Source organism: Prionailurus viverrinus, unplaced genomic scaffold (genome assembly GCF_022837055.1).
Source record: "Prionailurus viverrinus isolate Anna unplaced genomic scaffold, UM_Priviv_1.0 scaffold_33, whole genome shotgun sequence".
Lineage (NCBI taxonomy): Eukaryota > Metazoa > Chordata > Mammalia > Carnivora > Felidae > Prionailurus > Prionailurus viverrinus.
In genome coordinates this window covers 1696150-1717442 of record NW_025927604.1, presented here as the reverse complement: position 1 = coordinate 1717442, position 21293 = coordinate 1696150, and the positions used below count along the sequence as shown (strand labels likewise).

Genomic DNA, 21293 nt, shown 5'->3' with positions numbered 1-21293 from the left:
GGGGGGGGCTCGGCTCCTTGCTGAGTTGGCCAGAGGCCGCCGTCTCCACCAGAGACAGCCATTTCCACCATATTCTGTTGGTGAGAAGCGGGTCACTAAACATATATGACACAGATGACGTGTGATACACATCCTCTATATGGTATGTAGGTATGCACACGTAGGAAGAGACCACGTGAGGCCCACACTACGGTACTGGCCACAGCGTGGCGGGGAGCAGACTGTCCTTGGCCAGACCATGCTTGTTGCTGGGGGTGGGGGCGGCTGGTCAACCCTCGGGCTTCAGTGAGGTATCAGAAGTGAGTTACATACACTTGGAGGGAAGCTGTCTCCAGACGTCCCCTAAAGAGGCCAACAGCTAAGCCTTGACCACATCATCTGCGGCACGAGTCTGGGAGACGTGTCCTACCAGCTGGGGGCTTCCCTTCATTCTGGGGACGTTTCCGTCAAGGACTAATTTCTTCCAGCAACAAAACAGCCCGGATGGATGGAGAGCTTTGACTTCGTGGCAGATGAGGCCCAGGTCAGGGGTAAGAGGCACAGCCTTGAGGTCCGAGCCTCTCCGCAAGGGGAGGAAGCCGTGTCTGAGTCCCGGTACAGGAGAGCGCTGTGCCCCAGGTGGGACGCTCCTGTGTCTTTCTCACGCAGGAGTGCGCACAGCAAAGTAGGAAGTCTGTACCGAAGCGGAAAGTAAAAATATATTCAATGCCGTTTTTCATGTGTTTTGTCTGAGAATTTGACCCCCAGGAGTCATTAGTCAAAAGTTAGAAGTTTTGAATGAAAATTTAATGTTTTAAATTTTGATATGCCTCCTTAAATGGAAAATGTCCTCAAAAATAATTTTAAATTTAGGTCTGGAATTTTAAGCTGCATGTAATAATAACACCTACGAGGGAAATACGTCCCCATAATACTATTATCACAGTGGGAGAAGGAACCATTATGTTGAAGTGATTCTCGTGACAATTTATACGTGTCGATTTTCATTCGTCGATATTCCACGAGATAATTGTAGAGGAAAATTTTATGTCTTTCCCCTTTATTTTACAAAAGTTCCACATTGTCGCATTCTGGCTTTTACACGGCTTTCCCGCGTCTGAGGTGCTCTTTTGGTGTCGGGATGTGTTTCAAAGACCGTCATTTTGTACAGACGTGCTTCGTTAATAACTGTGCAGCCGTTTCTGTTTTTATCCAGCATTTCTTCCAGGAAGACCAGTAAACATGTTGTGAAATGATTAGCAAACCATTACATTGGTCGGGAGAACAGCCACAGCACATATATTAATCCCATATGGCGCAAATAATAATAATAAGGATAATTTTGTAGCATGGAACTTCTTTAAAAAGGAGATCGTGTTCTGTCAGTCGAATGTCTTATTTGGATGTCCTAAATGGCGATTCTACAAAATGATACCCCCTTTGGTACACACCTTTAGTTGTGGATGATCATTGTGCACATACAAATCTAAACTTATTTATAAGCATTTAATTCGCTTTTCAAAGGTTGAAATAAATGTACGATATCAGAAGAACTGGCACCATCAGCAACAGTTGTTAATGATTTGCGTCAGAACGACTGTTTCCAAGTACGGCCATTAGTATTCCATCCAGGAATGAATCCTGTTGTTGTATGTTTGTTTCTCTGACTTTCTTCTAAGAAATGACTTTTTCTGGTTCTTTTTTTTGTAAGTTCATTCATTTTTGAGAGAGAGAGACATAACACGAGTGTGGGAGGGGTAGAGAGAGAGGGGTAGAGAGAGAGTGTGGGAGGGGTAGAGAGAATCCGAAGCAGCTCCAGGATCTGAGGTGTCAGCACAGAGCCCGACACGGGGCTCGAACTCACAGACCGTGAGATTGTGACCTGAGCCAAAGTTGGATGCTCAACCGACTGAGCCACCCAGGCGCCCCTACTTTTTCCGATTCTTCAATTACGTATTCTCTATTTCAACTCTCATCACAAATAGATGAGAAAATTGCATCCATGGGCTTTGATTGCACATGTAGGTTGTACGCGGCTCACAGACAGCGGCAAACAGAAGCGCCAGTCGACTCTGGGGAGTCTGGCGGGAGAGGAGGGGGATGTGTCCTCCAACGGAAGAATACCCAACCTGAAATTTTTCGGTTAAAATTTAAGTTAACTCACATTTGGCAGAGGATCTAGATAGCAGCATCTACCTCTGTGGGATGCCTGCCCAGGGCCTTGCTAAGCCCCCCGTTTACATCGGAGTTAATCCTCTCGTACGGGGAGCGAATCCTCCTTATCTTCGGGCTCAGAGCCCATAAGCACAGGGTGGCTAGTAAGTTCCCGACCCGGGGTCATCTTAAATCCTATTCTGTTCCACTCCTTGGGACCCTTGGAGTCCCTGGAATCTGTCTAGAGTCCGCAGTAAGAATTTTCAGCCTGCTCTCCAGTGGCCCGCCAGGCAGCTGGGACCCCAGGGAAGGGGCTCCTGTCCTCCTCCGTGAATGTCTGGAAGCCCCTCCCTTGAGCCGAGAACTTGCACCTGCATCAGGGAGGACCCTGCACAGGGTTGGGGGGTGGGGGTTGGCTCCAGGGCTTTGCTACAAAGGGTCTCTGAGGGCTGGGGTGGGGTCGGGAGAGGGAGCCCGGGCCACTGTGTGACCCAGAGTCAAAGTGAGCTGTCTGTCTTCACGGTAGGACAGAGTTCTGCAACTTGGAATAGTCCTGACACCGTGCAGGGGCACAGCGTTCCTGGATGTTTGTGTTCCTCGGACACGTCCAGGTCCTGGGGGGTGGGGGGAGGGGGGAGGGAGCTGGCCCTTAACGGGATTTGCAGCTCCGAGGGGCTTAAAACCAGGTGTTCTAATGCAGATGCTGTGGGTGCATCCGGGGAGGGGGGAGCCACTCACCTCCCAGCCTGGCGGCTCATTTCCGAGCCCTGTTGACTGAGTTATCGTCTCACACGGAGGCCACAAGAAATGTCTGTGGAAATGAGCTCCATACGGACCACCAAGGTCACTGACATTAATGTTGTTTTCTGTGCTTCAGAAAGTAATGTCATCCCCGAAATCCTTCCGTGTTCTTCCCTGGGACTTCCCAGGCTGCTCCCAGAGCGATCTGTATTTCCTCGTATTTGTCCGTAAAGGCAGAGCTCCGCTCACTGGTTTGAGTGGCAAACACGTTACTCCTTGAAAAGTGACCTTGCTCCTCACAACTGATCTAAATAAGTAATTCAAGAGTCACATCGCCATGTAGGTGAAAATCTAAATTCTGCTCCTTAAGGTAGTGGCCATTTGGAGAATTATAACAATATCACTGAGCAATACTTAGAAACCTAACATTATGTATTTTAAGTAGTCTCTTAAAACCGTCTATTTAAGTAGTCTATTAAAAACCCCACTACGTGCAGAGGTACATGTGCAGACACTGCATTTGGAGGGGATAAAACCCACAGGCGGCATACAGAGTAGCCCTAGCAGAACTATTTCTCTTTCGCGTTCTCTGCATTGATACAATAATTTCAAATGTGCAAATAAGTACATAGAGCAAATACACAGGAGTGGGAAAACTCCAGGTAATTTTTAAATGTGCTCTTTTTGTTTCGTTGTCAGAAAAGGGGACGTGCGGGGTTCTGTATGCTTACGGGGCCGGCAGGGGGTCCGCTCCTGCTCCAGGACTGGCCCCGACTGTCGACTGTCGGAAGCCCGCCAGCCGCGTGTGAGCTCAGACCCCGTCTCTCCGCTCAGCAGCGCCTCAATCACAACGTGCTTTTGTGCAAATGCGTGAGGACCTAACAGGCACTGGGGGCACTGGTGGCTCGTGCTTTCTCTGTGCTGCCACTCTCAGCGCCTGACCCCCTCCTGTGCCTGCGTCTTAAAGCCCAAAACAGCCTCAGAGGTGGACAGCTAACCCTTGGCACAGAAAGTCCTGTGTTCCTCCTATGGAAATACGAGCTCCCAGTGTAACCAGGGACAGGAGAGCGCAATTGGCCGTCCCACTGGCGGCATCGCCCACACAGACGCTTCCCGAACCGTCTCCTTAGGTCGGCGGTCTAGACAGTTAAGTTCAGTACTTGCAGACCCGATTTCTGAGACGTTGTGTCGGTGACTAGGATGTACTCGTGGTTTATGATGGGCAGTCTCATGTGAAAGATCGGGGGGCGGGGTCCAAAATCAGGGCGCAGTCTCTGTGCCCAGGGTTCGTTTAGGGCTAGGAACACACACCACACCCGCACGTGCACAGGCACGCACACACATGTGCACCCGCCTGTGAGGCAGGAGGAATCTGACCATGTGCAGGTGCAAACACCGCTAAGGACCAACAGCAGGGACAGGGCGCACAGGCGAACCCTGCAGAGACGTCCCGAGGCCGGAGGAGAATCAGGAGCCCCCAGAACCCACGAGCCGCCTGCACACATCCGTAGTCTCTTTTACCTGCACACCTGAGCCACGGTGAACACCGGGGTCCCTTGGCGAGGAGTCTGCCCTCTGTCCCCTTCACTGGACAAGGTGGTTGAGGCACAGTCCACGTGGAGGATCAGCGCCTGGGCAGTGCGGGTGCGCGTGTGTGTGCAGATGTGTGTGCGTGTGGAGAGAGGGATGAGGGGCAGGTGCAGGCCGGAGCACGCTGTGAGTAGAGGAAGGTGCATGCTTACGTACATGTGTGCGTGTGTGAGTATGCGTATGCAAGTACGTGTGTGTGCGTGTGTGAGTATGCGTATGCAAGTACGTGTGTGTGTGTGGACGGGAAGAGGGGCGTATGCAAGTACGTGTGTGTGTGTGGAGAGCAGAAGAGGGGCGTGTGCAGGCCAGCACACAGAGGGAGGGGAGACTCGCCGGGCGCTGCCTGCCGCGTGCAGCACTGCGTCCCCTGAGCGTCCAGTCCTGGGCTGTGCTGACCCGAGACCAGTGAGGCCCAGAGTCACCCTCTCCTTAGCTGCATCTGCCACCGACTCGGGAAGGAAGTGCACACACCCGATGTCTGTGTGCACCCGATGTCCACTGCATCCAGGGCTCCTCTGCCTCAACCTTTGCTCTCGGGATGTTTCTGGACATTGGTTCTGTGTGGCCAGGACCCTGGGATGATACAAGTACGCCTTGGACGGCTGGGGGTCCTGCGGTGCCTCGGGGGGGTTCTGAGCAGGGGTCCTTTTGCCCAGGACAGAAGAGCCGGTGATGCCCCGCGACCCGGCGGCGAGGGGCCTGGTTAGGGCCGTGTTCATGCCAGATCAGGGCACCTGGGTCCCGTGACCAGACCTTCCAGTGAGACGCTGAAGCGGACGCTGTGGTTACCGCTACTTTAAGTGAAAGCTGCTTTGGGTGGGATTTACCTAAATCTGTTTCGGGCTCATTTCCACAGCTGCCACGTGGGAGGACGGCCCTGCCCTGAACGGGGCTCCCCGTGTGGCCGGGTCCACAGTGGCTCCGTGTCCCCATCTGGTGGCCGTGGGGCCTCGGCCCTCGGCCGGGACCCCCTCCCGCACTAACGCCCTGACGCGTTCTGTTTTCCAGCTCTGGCGGGCGGACGACGGCTGGCTCCACGAAGACTGTCACCTGGGTCCTCCTGGCTTCGCGCCCCAGCGGCCGTTCAGCTTCAGCGTCCTGGTCGGCCACGGCCAGAGTCGCGTCTTCAGCGTGGACCTGGGGAGCGAGCTGGCCGCCTGGGAGAGGTCTTTCCAGAGGGCCACTTTCAAGGAAGTTCAGAGAAGCAGGGTAAGCGCCTCCCACCCTCCCGCGGGAGAACTCGGGTGGGGCGCGACCTCGCCATCAGGTGCGCCGCCGTTCCAGACAAAAACGAATCTTTGAAAGCTGAGCATTCTGACCTGAGCCACCAGGTCAGCGTCCGTGGCAGGTGACGGGTCACCACGGGAGAGCGCGAGGGGGCGCATTTCACGTTTGCAGAGAGCCACGGGCTTTCCATGGAGGGGGCGGGGGGGCACGTCCACGCCCCTGACGAGCCACGCTGCCACAGGCTGCTCCCAGCAGACAGCGCAGGTGGCTCATTTGCGGTGAAGTCCCCCGGGCGTTTGTCACGGACGAGGCACCCGGTGGCCTTGCTCCCGCCGTCAGGACCCGAGGGAGAACATGACGTGGTTCACATGACTGAGCTTCTGCCCTTGTCGGCGGGGGGACAGAAACGTGCGTCCATCAAATGCGTGAGCAGGCAGGGGTCGTGACCCCCGGCGTCGTTAACGGTGGGACCCTTCGCGGGCAGAAGGTCCACGCGGCGATGTCAGGGAGGGGGCTTCCCGCCAACCGTGCGGCCACCTCCAGCCCCGTGTCGTCGGCCCTGGTGCAGAGATCACGCCTCGTCTGGGAGCGCGCGTTCTCAATGGAAGGCCCCGCGTGGCTTCGACTCTCCAGCGGCTGCTCGGGCCTGGGGGTCCCTGACTGGGTGTCACTGCGACCTGCCAGTCTGCATGGCGACGTCACACTCAGATGTTCCTAGAAACACACGTCACAGCTTCCCCCGGGCCCCCCTCTCCGGCTGGGCGGCCCCGGATGTGGTTCCGTTGCGGCGAGCGGCCACGTGCCAGAGGCGCCAGCTCGGTGACCCCAGCAGGCAGGTGATGCAAGGGTCCCGAGGCACTGAACACCGACTCGCCTGTCGCGGGGACTCGTTGGCCCATCCGGCGACTGTTCACAGCCCTGAGCCCTGAACACAGACAGCGGAGAAATGGGAGCTTGAGGGACGCTCATCGTGACCACACTTGCAGCCCCAGAAAGTGGGAAGAAGACGGCATCCTGCGTCACCGCGTGTGCCGGGCGGCTGGTGTCCAGTGTCCCCAGCTGTGCTGCAGGCAGGGGGACATCCCAGTGTGTGGGGGACGGGGGCGTCGCGGACGGGCACCCCAGGAGACGCACCCTGATGCCCCATGGCCACGGAGGCTGCAGGCCGGTCTCGCCCCGGCCGGTCGGAACAGAGCGAGGGTCCGAACCGCCCTGGGTGGATTACGGTGCCTCTCCTTAAAGAACAGACTTTCTCCCCTGGGTCCAGAGTGGGGACGGGACACCCGTGCTTGCATGGTCGGGAAGTGCCTCCGGAGGGGGTGGCGGCTCCCCTCGCAGGGTCCTCGGTATTTGGGCGAGTAGGGAGAGGGGAGAGCCAGAGACGGGCTGGCGGGGCAGCGGGTAGAAGGGAGGACGCCGGGTCTGGATCAGGACGGGAGGGCAGCGTGCCGGTGGGTTCCGGGGAGCCTCTCCACAATCCAGGATTGAGATGGCGAGGGCCTTTCGCGGGCAGGCGAGGACGAGCGTGGCCGCGACGGCGACCGTCCGGTGTGAGGGGTCGGCGTGTGTGGTGGGGTCTCCGTGTACAGGACAGGAAGTTCCCCCAAGACCTCCCCAGTCTGAATCGTCACGCCCACTTTCCGAAGCAGGATCCTTCGCGATTCCTGCCCCCTGGCGTGGCATCCAGTGCCGGGGACTCTGTCCCGATTTCTCAGTTTTCTGGACTCGGAGGCGGGAAGGACGGCAGACGTGCTCTGGAATGTGTGGCCAGTTTCTTCCTCCGTGAACTTGGGCAAAATATTTCCCTAAACTCCTTCACTTCCTCTGCAAATTAACGATTATAGTGTGCACACGAGAGCCACTCTGGGAATTACACTAATTTGTTTTTAAGGTTTTTTTAATGTTTATTTATTTTTGAGAGAGAGAGACAGAGCACGAGCAGGGGAGGAGCAGAGAGAGAGGGAGACACAGAATCCGAAGCAGCTCCAGGCTCCGAGCTGTCAACACGGAGCCCGACGCGGGGCTCGAACCCACAAACCGCAAGATCATGACCTGAGCTGAAGTCAGACGCTTAACCGACTGAGCCACCCAGGCACCCCTGGGAATTATGCTAATCTTAACGTGCCCCCGTGCCAGGCCGTGTGCAGTTTGTACCCTGTGTTAATCTTTTAAAGTAAATCTGAGACGCGACCCTGTTTTCTGTGTTCTTTCTTTCACGGATGAGAAGACTCACGTTCGGAAGGGCTCAGTGGCCCCTCCGCAGCCCCGTCCATTTCTGCCTGATTCAGCGTCTCTCCTGTTCCTGGCTTGGACTCCGCCCCTCCCGAGGCCCCGCCTTCAAACCCCGAGAAGGTTTACACGTTTGTGACGTGTTCTCCTCCCGTGTGCGAGCTTCATCCCCCCGGCTGTCACCGCATCCCTGCTTCCCCATAAGGACGTCAGGAAGAAAGTTCTGGACTTGAACTGGTGGCCCGTTTCCTCACAGCAGCGTCTCAGGGCACCTCAGCGGGGTCAGCACCCCACAGAGAAATCCTCCAAATCGGGGGTGTGCCAGCAGGTGTTTACAACCCCTGCCCGTCTCCAGCTCAACACGTTTAACTAAAGTCGTTTCCAGTGACACCTGTGTCACAGAACTCCACAGGTGCCCTCAGGCACCAGACGGAAGTCCTCTGGCTGTACGTGCCGTGTCGCCTGCAGGCCGGGGTCCCGCCGCGACTGTCCCACTGTCCTGTCCCCGTGCCGTGGTCCTGCCGTGGTCCACGGTCCCGCCGTCCACTCTTCAAACAACGTTTGCTCCTATCTCGGCATCGGGTGCGCGTGGTGCTGGGTGACGTGCAAAGTGCTGTGCGTTTTGTGCACATCAGTGTACCTAAATTTTAACTATACCAGCCACATCCTGTTGGAATTTAAGAAAAACGAAACAGGATCTGTGTCCTCGCAGCAGCCTGCGGTCTGAGTATCTGCATCGGGTGGGCTGCTTCTGAGCTCACAGGACGAGGCACCGAGACCCTCGCCGTCCTACAGACAAACCAGGGCTTGCCGGCCCCACCGGCCGAGCTTTGAGGTCCCCGTGTCTGCTTAGACCATCTCCCCTGCTGGTCGTGGGACACTTGCCAGAGCAGCGGGGGGTGCTTTCCGTTCACAGATTTTGGTTCCACAACAGGTAACTGTGCTGGTTGTTGGGCCAGGACGATGCTCAGACGGGGCGTGTGGCCGGCGTCCGCACTCTGCAAACCCTCGAGAGCGGGTGCCCCTCCCACCAGCCTCCGCACCTGCAGCCTGTCCGGCTCCAGTAAACGGAGACCGTGTAAAGCTGAGGTCATGACTCTCGAGGAAACGTAAGGTGAACACGTGCCCAAGGATGTCATGTAGTTCCTAAATTTATTAATGAGGGAAGTCGGGGTTGTTGGCACAGTCCACAGAGCCCTCGGGAAACCCACCGAACGCAGACGCTGTAACGCGGGTGCTTCCAGATGCCCCTGCTGGGTAGATGGAAAACCTGCTCGGCGGGGGGGGGGGGGGGGGGGGGGGGTATAGCAGCCTCCTAAATCGGCCCTCGGGTGGCTCATCCCGCCGGACGGAGGCGTCTTCCGACTCTACCAGACAAAAACCAACCAAGTTAACTTTTGCCGCTTGTTAGCTGAACGTCACCCGGCCAATGATTTGTCCTTTTTTGCTGGAAAAGAATCTCCAGACATCATTCTTGCACTCACACGCATGTGCACACACACTTGTTCTCCTGTCTGTCTTGACGGGAGACGTGGCCGGAGCCCGGGCCGACCTCAGGGCAGCGTGGGTCACTCTACAGTCCGACGTCCTGTGGCCTCAAGCAGCCGCTAAAGCCAGAGAACGAACCTCTTCTAAGGAACTGGAAACAAACAACAGGCAGTCTGACCCAAAGTAAGCAAAGAAATATGATAAGTCGGAGTAGAAATCAGTGAACTAGACAGAAAACCAAAGAAAAACAGAAAATCAGTGAAACTGAAATTTGATTCTATAAGATCAAAAAATTAATGAAAGTCTTGCCAGATTGATGAAAAGGAAAAGCATTAAGAATGAGGGACAAAATGTCACTACCCAGATATTTAAAGACACGGGGAACATTACATAAACAATTTCTAAAAATTAACACAAATCTGACAACTCAGAATGGACACAATCCTTGTAAGACACAAACCACCAAGCCTCCCTCAAAGGGAGACGAGTTACCCAAATGATACCATTTGTGGTTTAAAAGTGGAGTTTTTGCTGAGTCCTTTCCCATGAAGGAAATTCCGGTCCCAAATGGAGTCATTGATGAGTTGTACTAAACATTAAAAAAAGGAAAAACTAATCACACAAACTAACCCAGAAAATTGGAAGTAGGAGGCAATGCTTTCAAGCTCCCACGAGCCCAGCATCACCCCACGGCCAGTGTTGGACAAGGTCGTGCAAAGTAAACACAGCTATGGACCATTGTCCTTTACGAGTGTAGATAAATATTCTAAACACAGTTTTACCTAATAAAATCCAGTAACTTCTTCTATAACAGGAATAATATGTCAAATTAGGAAAAAATTATCCTAGGAAAATACCATTGGTTTTATGTCTAAAATCAATCAAATTAGGGGCACCTAGGTGGCTCAGTGGGTTAAGTGTCCGACTTCAGCTCTGGTCATGATCTCGCAGTCTGTGAGTATGAGCCCCACGTCGGGCTCTGTGCTAACAGCTCAGAGCCTAGAGCCTGCTTCAGATTCTGTGTCTTCCTCTCTCTCTGACCCTCCCCCGTTCATGCTCTGTCTCTGTCTAAAAAATAAACATTAAAAAAATTTTTTTAATAAAATCAATCAAATTAATCTATCAGGCTAACAATTTAAAAGAGAAAAATCCTATCATTATTTCAACAGACCCAGGGAAATATTTGACAAAATCCAACTTCATATCTGATCTAACAAACTCAGCAAACTAGAAATGGAAGAAACTTTCCTTAACCTGCTAGGAAGGCACAGAAGTGCCCACAGGTAACATCCTGCTTAGTGGCCAGAGACTGTGTCCCCGAAGACTGAGCATAGGCAAAGCTGTCCCCTGTCATCACCTGTATTGATATTTACCGAAGGCAGTAGCCAGGACCACAGCCAGAAAGATGAATAAGAGACACCAGGTTGGAAGGGAAAGAGTAAACTGTCTTTACCCACAGATTTCATGACATTCCTACTAGAAACTCAGGCAGAATCTGCAAGAGAAGGGAGTTCAGCTACAAGAAAAAGTTGCAAGATCCAAGGTCAATGTATAAACATCCATTTCGTTTCCTGATATAAAGAGCAGACAACAAAAAATACTTGTAACAGCATCAAAAATAGGAAATAATGTGGACAAATCTGAAACACATAAACGACTTGTAACAAAACTGCAAAGCGTGGCTCAGAGAGAAGTTAGAGGAAACCCACGTTAAGTGGAGACCTAGACTCGTTCATGGCCCAGAAGTCACAGAGATGCTAAAAGGTCAGTGACCCTGCCGCCGATCCGTCGATGAGATTCCAGGTGCCGTCCCAGCAGCCTCGTATGTGGACTCTGACAAGATGATTCTAAACTTCATGTTGGGAATGGAGGGACAGAAGATGTCTTAGGTAACTGGAAAAGGAACAGCAAAACCCAGGGAACAACACTGCCTGATCCCAAAGCTGGAGAAGCTGGGGCCATCGCGACTGTGTGCGGTTGCCACAAAGACCGGCAGAATCCAGAATCCAGAAGTAGACCTACACAGACATAGACCACGTTCTCTGGCACGGAACGGCCCTTCAGGGGAGGATGGAAGTCTCGGACAAGTTCTGCTGGAACAATTGGGTATTTATGCAAAAAAATGGACTTTAATCCATACCCCACACCATCTATGAACATAGACTCAAAATGGGTCATAGACAGGGGCGCCTGGGTGGCTCACTTGGTTGAGCGTCCGACTTCGGCTCAGGTCATGATCTTGCGGTCCGTGAGTTCAAGCCCCGCGTCAGGCTCTGTGCTGACAGCTCGGAGCCTGGAGCCTGCTTCGGATTCTGTGTGTGTGTCGCTCTCTGCCCCTCCCCTACTCAGGCTCTGTCTCTCTCTGTCAAAAATAAATAAACATTTTTAAAAATGGGTCAATGGGGGAGGAGAAGGGGAAAAAAAGTTGGGGAGGGAGGCAAACTATAAGAGACTCTTAAAAACTGAGAATAAACTGAGGGTTGATGGGGGGTGGGAAGGAGGGGAGGGTGGGGGTGGGCATCGAGGAGGGCACCTGTTGGGATGAGCATTGGGTGTTATATGGAAACCAATTTGACAATAAATTTCATATTTTAAAAAAATGGGTCATAGAAGTATAAATGCAAAACTATAAAACTTCTAGAAGAAAATAGTAGGTAAGATCTTTCTGACCCTTAGTGATGCAAATGTTTTTCAGATATAAAACCAAAATCACAACCCACATAAAAGGAAAACAATGATAATTTGGACTTCATCAAAATAAAAAAACGGTATTATTTGAAAGACAAGTGCCAGGAAACATGAAAAAGATGCCAAAATGTGGGAGGAAATACTTGCAAGGCGTAGATCTCACAAAGGGCTTGCAGCCATAATCTATATAGAGATCTTGGAGCTCAGTAATGAGGAAAACAACCAAACCAACAAAATTTGGGCAAAGCATTTGAGTACACAGTCCATGAGAGAAGATGTGCAGACCGGAAACCATCACGTGAGAATACGCTCAGAGTCGTTAGGAGGAGAGTGCAAATTGCACACCTGTTGGCAGGACTGAAATTTAAACGCCCGAGGACGGATACCACACGTAGGTGAGGACGTGGAGGGATGGGGAGTCTGGCACGTGGCTGGCGGTGATGTAAAGTGACGTGACCAATCTGGCCAGTCCCTGCATGAAACGCACAGCCACCCTAAGACGGAGACATCCCGCTCCTTGCCTTGTGCACAGAAGCCTTGGTGGCAGCTGCTGTCCAAATCCTCAAACAACCCGCCTGTGCATCGACGTGGGACTGTTAGATACGTGGGATGTCAGGGCTGTCCACGAATGTCGGGCACACCCGGCAACGCGGGAGGCACTCCGCCTGACGAGAGAAGAGTACGTTTCCTGTGGGTCTCAGAGCAGAGTTCTCGTTCTGATGAGGTCCGATTCAAGATTTCTTCTTTCCTGGCTTGTCCTTGGTGTCGTTTCTAAGATCTCCGGGTTTCGTTCCAGGTCAGGGCGGTTCCGTCCCGTGTCTTCCTCTAAAAGCTTTCTAGGTTTCCCGTTTACGCTGTCACCTGTGCCACGTGGATGGGACGTGGGTCTCCCCGTCTGCGAGCCCCTCGCACTCCAGGCGCCGCGGCGAGCCAGCCTTTCCGGGAAAAGAGGGAAGGTGGCTGTGGACAGCTCCGCGATGGCAGGCGTTTGTGTGGCGGTCAGGGCCGCGCGGTGGGGAGGGCCCGGGTAGGAGCTGTCCTCGGAGAAGCAGGCGCAGCCCCAGGCAAGCTGGGAGCAGGTGGGGCCCGACAGCACTGGCCGCACGAGGGGCCCCTTCCAGGCCGACCCGTTCGGAAGGGGGTGAAGTGGTTTCCAATTAGTAACACCCTCTGACACTTGGCGACACGAATTTAATTTACAGGTGATTTTATCAAAATCATGATTTCACTTATCGGATGTCATTAACCAGCACATTTTTTAGATACTCAGATGTCCCTTTAGTTCCAGCCAAATCCGGAATTGCTTTTTGGCGGGTAAATTCCGAAATGTCCTCTCCGCCCAGTTCATCAGAACATTCAAATGACCTCAGGTTCTGGCAGCTGGGCACAACACTCAGGCGTCCGCCTGCCTCACCTGGGGTGCGTCCCGAGGCACATCGTCCCCGGCCCACAGGGCCCACCTGCTTGAGCCGCTCGCGTTAGGGCCGTCGGTCCCTCCGTCCCCAGAGCTTCGCGGCTTCCGTGTTGCTGTGCGTCTGGTCCGCATAGACCTGCGCGTAGGACCCGCGGGCCGGCTGCCTCTTCCAGTGCGCCGTGGCCCCAGAGCAAGTCCAGGTCGCGTTAGGGTTTTGTCCAAAGCAAGAGCAAACGAGTCCAGGGAGGGATTTAGGACTCTTCACATAAACGAGGCACAGGAAGTCTTGTGTGGGCTGTTTGGTTGTTCCCAAGTGTCTGGGTGTGGCTTGTGGTTTCCTGCAACCACGTCTGTGTTCTTGTATTCACTCTGCCAGTAGGGCGTCCCCCACGCGCCACATACTTCCTTAGATGTTTTCATCCGGGGAAACTGAGGCCCAGAAAGGTGCCTTCCTCCACGGGGTGGCCAGGCCCGGCCAGTCCTGAACGTCCCTTCTCGCTGGACAGGCAGCTGTGACGTAGGTTTTCTGGGCGTCACAGGTAGCGTGAAGTTACAGAGGCGTTTTCACCAGTCCTCACCAGTGTGCGTGTGCACGCACCTGACAGAGATTTGCTGCCCTTTTAATATTTTTCGAATTTGTAGGAGACTGAGAAGTAACCTTGAGGAAGTCACTTAACTTTCTTATTGATTTTCTTCTTTCCGACACGATTGCTATTTCGTGTCCTGGAATGGTGCCGTGACGTGTAATTAATTGATGTTTGTAAAGCACTTGACATTGAAATATGCACCACGTAATTTCCTTAAATGCTTAAATCAATCTTCCAGATACATTTTTTTTTTAATTTTTTTTTTCAATGTTTTTATTTATTTTTTTGGGACAGAGAGAGACAGAGCATGAACGGGGGAGGGGCAGAGAGAGAGGGAGACACAGAATCGGAAACAGGCTCCAGGCTCTGAGCCATCAGCCCAGAGCCTGACGCGGGGCTCGAACTCCCGGACCGCGAGATCGTGACCTGGCTGAAGTCGGACGCCTAACCGACTGCGCCACCCAGGCGCCCCTCTTCCAGATACATTTTTAAGAAATCTCAAGCTTGCGGTATTCAAAATGAAACACGTCAGTGAGAGTTTTGTGACACCACGTGGGGTAGGACAGATAGGATTTATGTCTCCTGAAGAAAATAAGGCAGGGGACCCGAGAGAAAACCGAGCGAATGTTAAGTAGCACTTAGGTGAGATAGATTTATGGGGTCATTAAAAGGTAGTTACTGGTTCGTTACCAGAAGCACCAGTTTAATTGCACAATCAGGTTTCAGATTGTTTTCGTCGTGTGCAGGAAGCTTATTGGAATTTCAGTTTACCTGCTATGGTTTTGGTCAGATTTAGGTTGAAACGGTCAACCTAATTGTGTAGCTTATGTTGATTTTCCCTAAATGCGCAACATTTCCACAAGTGACCTGGAGGGGACTGGCCTCTCTTCAGGCGTCTTCGCTCCCCTCGCCAGACAGAGCGTCAGGGCAGTCAGGTGGGACCACACCATCTTCAGGCCTCCTCTGTTTTCATGTTAAAATTGAGCTTTTCTCTTAAAGTGTTACTCATTTGGTTGGATAATCTCTGTACTGTATTCACCAGTGACCTCACAATTAAACTCATTTGATACATTTACAAACTTTCTAGAAAGGTCTGATGACCATTATCCTGATACTAGCATGTGATTTCAATCAGGCTTACTGCTGAGTTACGTAAGCGTCGCATATGTGATGGTTGTCCCTGTGTGTTCAAACCCAGAAATGTGCCAGTGACCACTTCGTGCTGCTGGTGGGTGCGCTTGGGCTGGCGGGAAGGGTGTGTGGAGCCCACGTCTAGTGTCCGGGAGCACTTTCCGTCCAGCTGGGCCTGTCCCTCACCGAGGGTCAGGTTGCTGCCACCTGCTGGGGCGGTGGGTGCCGAGAGCGTCCGGCCAGCGCCACCTCCCCGCCGGGCAGAGTAACTTGGCGGGTGCTGGCGTGGGCTGTGCCGATGGCCGTGGGGGTTCGTGGCTTGAGCTGCAGTCGGGGCTTCCCGGAGCACAGCGCTCCTGAGAACCCGCTGGGGAAGGCAGGTATGACGTGGAGTCCTACGCACGTGGACATGTTTGCCTGTAGACGAGGAGCAGAAAGCACTGCCTGTGCAGATCGTTGGCACTTTTACAACAGTCGTTTCTGATCGTGGGGGTTTTGCGACTCGCTGACTGATGTTAAACTCCACTGCTAAAGACTGTTTTCTTGAAACGAATGCTCTTTTCTAGTCCAAAACATACACGTGCAGCTGGCAAGGAGAAATGCTGTGTTTCACGGTGGATTTCGCGCTGGGATTCACCTGCTCTGACAGCAAAACGAAGGTAAGGGGTCAGCAGGCACTGCCGGGGGCCGGGGCGACACGCTGTTACGGTCAGAGGCACGGGCGTCGGGGTTGTGCCCTCACAGGAGCCCTGGCTACACGGTGCCCACAACAGCACCTGCGCCATCAGGGGCTGGATTTCCTGGGTCCTGCTCCAGGGAAAGACCCCCCCCCCAATGCACTGAGGGAACATTAACTACCGCCTGGAGTAAAACCGGAACATTCTGGTGCAAGTATGGGCCCTGTTACTGGTGGGCTCATCGGGTGCTGGTTCCCCAGATGCACAGCTGTGGCTGGTTTCCCTCATCCTGGATGTAAACCCACGTCCTGAGCAGCTGTTTCCACCAGCACCTCTGACAGGCCTGAGTCGTCACCTTAGCCAATTATTTTGTGACACAACATTTACAATATTTTAAAGTCCAAGCTGCTCGTTCAGAGCGCAGGGCTGGGAGAGCATCGGCCAGACCAGCACTGTCTGTGCCTGGCCTGTGGCCTGCAGTGGGTCGGCCCTGAGCCAGGGACACCTCATCTCCAGAACGTTCTCAAGGGTGTGTTTCCAGACCTGTGCTCTAAAACCTTTGAATACTCTCATCTACGAATTAATCCCTGCAGCCTCTTCAGGAGCCCCTCGCAGCTCCCACGGGGGTGGGCTTGTCTTCAAGGACGTCTGGAAATGTCTGGGGGCGTCTCTTATTGTCATGACTTGAAGGGGAGTTTCCGCCAGCCTCTAGTGGGCAGAGATCACAGATGCTGTAAATGCCCGCGATGCCCAGGATGGCTGACAACAGTCAGGGGTGCAGAGCGGGAGCTGTGATCTAAGTGGGGGGCTCCCGGCCGGAACCTCACTGTCGCCCTCCTCGCAGGAGCACGGGAGGCTGGGTGGAGCTTTGACAACAGGGGTCCTGGTGCTTAGAACAGCAGCAGTCTCCATTTGCAGGAACACTGAATGCAAAAAGGATTCCGTGTGCTCCATCCAACGTCAAGGCCACAGCGAGGCCGTGGACAGGCTCTGTGCACAGAGCTCTGTGGACAGATCTCCGTGGACAGGCTCCGTGCACAGATCTCTGTGGACAGGCTCCTTGCACAGAGCTCTGTGGACAGACCTCCGTGGACAGGCTCTGTGGACAGGCTCCATGGTACAGGTGCCACTGCTCAGCCTTCAGCCAGGTCTGCATGACCTCCATGCTCATGTCCTCGCTATGAGCCACTTAGCAGCTGGCCTGCAGCAAGGAGGAGTCGTCAGCCCCACTGTGAACTTGTCTTTCTGGCCTCATGCTCCACGAAATCCTGGGTTCCAGGAGATCAGAGCCGAGACTTCGCAGCTCTCACCTGAAGAGCAGTTTCGAGTCCTCCCTCTGCCCCGTCGAGGCCCCACGTACCCCTCTCTGGCTGCGTGTGGGTGTGTCATCTTGGGGGACGGCCCCCCCCTGGTAGGAGCCCTTGAGCTCGCCATCCGTCTGTCTGTCCATCGGTCAGAGGAGCCAGGCACAGGGTCTTTATTAGCTGCAGACTTTTTCTTCTTTTTTTTTTTTTTTTTTATAATTTTTTTTTTCAACGTTTATTTATTTTTGGGACAGAGAGAGACAGAGCATGAACAGGCGAAGGGCAGAGAGAGAGGGAGACACAGAATCGGAAACAGGCTCCAGGCTCTGAGCCATCAGCCCAGAGCCCGACGCGGGGCTCGAACTCACGGACCGTGAGATCGTGACCTGGCTGAAGTCGGACGCTTAACCGACTGCGCCACCCAGGCGCCCGTGCAGACTTTTTCTTCTATTAAACAACAAGAACTTACAAAGCACATCTCATGTCTGGAGAACCTTAGCAAACAGTAGTAACAGGTGACCATCCACCTTCTTCTTGTTGGTTCCAGAGAAACGAGTGGGGAGTGATTTGCACATAGCCCCAGGTGGGAACATGTCCACGGGATCGAAGGTTTTCACCATCTGTGCTCCGAACTGTGTCTCATGCTCTGTAGCAACAAGTGGCCTCTGAGTGGATTTTTAAGTCTTATAGGCAGAGAAAGGAGCATTGACCATATGATGCTGGCCACCAGAGTGCAGGAAGGAGAAAGTCAGGGGGGCAGGTGGGGAGTGTGGCCGTGGACGCCTGGAGCCCAGTGCACGGACAGAGGCGGTCCGTGTGCACAGACTGAAGGATGGGAAGGTGGATTCTGGTAAGTTATCACATGCTCAGGGCCGATAAGAAAATTAAGCAAATGTCTGCATCTATATACATAGAGTATTTAACGTATGACTAAATATGAATTAAATAAATGAGCTCCCGTTTCTAAATAACTGATTAATTTCATTCCTTTTCAGAATGTGCTCTGGAGATTTAAATTTTCTCAGCTTAAGGGATCTTCGGATGACGGAAACGCTCGCGTAAAGCTGCTGTTCCAGCATCCAGACACCAAACAAATAGAGGTGAAGGTAGGGAACCTTGTTTGTGCTGCCACCCGGCCACGTGCCACGTGAAACCTCAGAGGTCAGAGGATGAACACGTCCGTCCCATGTGCCACTACCTCCAAGCCCAGATGGCCAGGACATCACTACAGCCCGTGGTCTGTGTCTCTCAGAGACACTTCTGTCTTGGGGTTGTGATCCCTGAACCATGTGAATTCATCCTACTGAAAATTAGAAGTTCCTTATAAATGTCAGTAGGGAATCAATATTTAAAAATACATGAGGGGCGCCTGGGTGGCTTAGACGGTTGGGCACCTGACTCTTGATTTCTGCTCAGGTCATGATCCCAGGGTCGTGGGATCGAGCCCCGACTCAGGCTCTGCATTGAGCATGAGAGCTGCTTAACATTCTCTCCCTCCTCCCCTCTCCCCTGCTCGTGCTCTCTCTCAAATAACAATAAACAAACAAACAAATAGGAGCGGCCACATTGGAAGGAAGAGCTTCACAAACAGCATTACGCACAATTCAGATGATGACCAGACTGCACTCAATTAACAGGTGCTCGGACACAACCTCCAGACTCATCACGCTGAGTGGTCAGCTTACTGTCCACAAAGGATGGGTTTTTCCGTGTTTAATGTACACGTGTTGTCACCACCCAGTTTTAATGGAACTAGAGACAAACCAAAGTGTCAGTCTGATGCGCTATAGAAAAAGGAAGAAAAAAACAAAAATATGGGACCCACGAGCACATGTTGTTTGGAAACAGATCCAACAGTTTGCCTGGTTTTCTGATGAAATTAGGACGCACCACACGGGACACAGCTAAATCCAAAAGTCAGTTTCTAACATCTTTTTGTTGAGTTTAATGAAATAATGTTCTGTGTCTACTTTTTTTTTTTTAATTTTTTTTAACGTTTTATTTATTTTTGAGACAGGGAGAGACAGAGCATGAACAGGGGAGGGTCAGAGAGAGGGAGACACAGAATCTGAAAGAGGCTCCAGGCTCTGAGCTGTCAGCACAGAGCCCGATGCGGGGCTCAAACCCACGGACCGCGAGATCATGACCTGAGCCAAAGTCGGCCGCTTAACCGAGTGAGCCACCCAGGCGCCTCATCTGTGTCTACTTTTTAAGTATAACTGAAATTGTCCGAATCTGTTGACATTTTTATCTTCGGGGAGTGATAAAATCACAGCCTGAATGTAAATGCTGTCTAGGCGCGTGGGTCATGAGGTGTGTGACAAGGCAGTGGAGGGGACAGCCGATCTAGGACAGACACAGGAGGTGGCTGCGATGGAGGGGTATGGAATCCGGGGGACTCTAGCCACCAGCAGAGAAGGGATCCCGAGAGCGGGGAGACTTGAGATAATTTTACGTTTGTGTTTGGCATTTTATCTGCACTGATATGTTGACCATGGGTCACGTTACCACTTCTTCTGGATGATTGATATATTGGCCTTTGGGGGGCAGGGGACGAACGAGCAACATTTCCTGCTTAAATCCCGCAAACCTCCTAACCCAGCGCGTTCCGTGGGAGTGTGGGCGATGCCTTGGGAAGCCAGTCTGCAGCGGGATTTCACACGGTGGGTGTTCTAGCAGCATCTGCTGGAGTACCTGCTGACGTGGGCTCGTGCCTTCGTAACACCCAACTGCATACGTGATGTCAGAGTGTGCTCTTGGTGGGTGCCAGCTCTCAACAGATCAAAACGCATCTGTTCTCATGTGTTAAAGTTTAGTGAACTTTTGGTGGTCTGTGTTAATGATGGGAGGAGCTGGGAAATCTGAACCAGACAGTGTGAGATGTGGCACATGACTTTGGGGCAAGCGTTCATCTCAGTATCTTGGCGGCATGCGTACAGGCTGGACGCGTTTCATTTTCCTCCCACGAGGACAGAGAGACCTAGGAGGTGGTGGGTCACAGGGGTGGACACACGCTCTGAAAGGCTGGGAGCTTGGACGGTTTGCAGGGCTGCCTTCATGATAACAATACAGTTGGAAATCCGAAAACCCACCTGCACTCAGAGATGAGAGGGAGACACATAGAAAAGTCCCAGCAAACCCAACTGAGCACATCTCCACCTGACCTGCCCCTTCGCAGACCCCGAAGCTGCTGACGGCCTCCCCGAGCCTCCCTCCAGGGCAGCAGGGCAGAGACGAGGGCAGGTGACATAGGGAGCCCAGGGGCACGTTGCTTGGGGCCCTGGCAGGGCCGTGTGCGATCCGTGCAGGTGACGACTGAGTGAGAGCGGAGCAGAGCAGAGGGCTTCCCGTAGCAGGACGGGGGCACAGCGGTTGTCGACAAACCCCCTTTGAGCCGACACTCCACGTGTATTACAGGCCGTGAGACACAGAAAAGGTTGGAAAGACCGGACGGGGAATCTGGATCTCAGGAGAGTTCTTAGGGTCGAGGCTCTGTTTAAACAAAGAGCCCTGGGGACTAACCTCTGAATGGAGAATTTATTTATTTATTTTTGCTTTTGCAAATACTGGGTGTGAGCACTGTGTGCCTTTTCTTCCAAGTCAGAAACGGGTAATTGCCTCCCAGAAAGTTATGTTCGTCTTAACCGAATTTTCTGGTTAAGAGAGTGATAACTGAGGAATGAATTTTCCCTTATTAGTCATTGAAAATGTCTCTGGACCCTTTGGCTGGGGCGGTGCCCCAGCCAGCACGCCATGAGAACCGGAGGGGCGCAGGGTTGCAGGCACAGCGAGCACTCTGCACCCCTGCGTGCAGGTGCCAGACTCCATGATGCTCCCGCGGCTCCAAGGCTGGCATCCCACCGCTTTCCGATGACGAGGTTTGCCCGTCCTCTTCCTGCCTCCTTCTCCCGGAAAAGCCGAGGTGAAGGAACTCGTCTCCTGTCGGCTCCGAGGCCGCGTCCCGCGAATGGGCTGCGGGTTAGGCCCAAGTCAGGAGCGTGCCACAGGGGACACGGTGCCCCCCCACCCTGGTTCCTTCGTCCCGAGCTCGCCCTGGTGGCCGCCAGTGCACCTGGCGCGTCTC

General features: G+C 53.3%; 1 protein-coding gene across 4 annotated transcripts in view; it reads left to right on the top strand.

Moving 5' to 3' along the window:
* The window catches only part of SNTG2 (syntrophin gamma 2), a 136610-nt gene that overhangs the window by 102868 nt on the left and 12449 nt on the right, over positions 1–21293 (top strand). For all 4 annotated transcript variants that reach the window (XM_047845279.1, XM_047845280.1, XM_047845278.1 and 1 more), the window contains 3 exons: positions 5473–5673; positions 15795–15887; positions 18205–18315. In XM_047845279.1, the coding sequence (XP_047701235.1) occupies positions 5473–5673; positions 15795–15887; positions 18205–18315 (405 nt within the window). The remainder of the gene's footprint in view (positions 1–5472; positions 5674–15794; positions 15888–18204; positions 18316–21293) is intronic.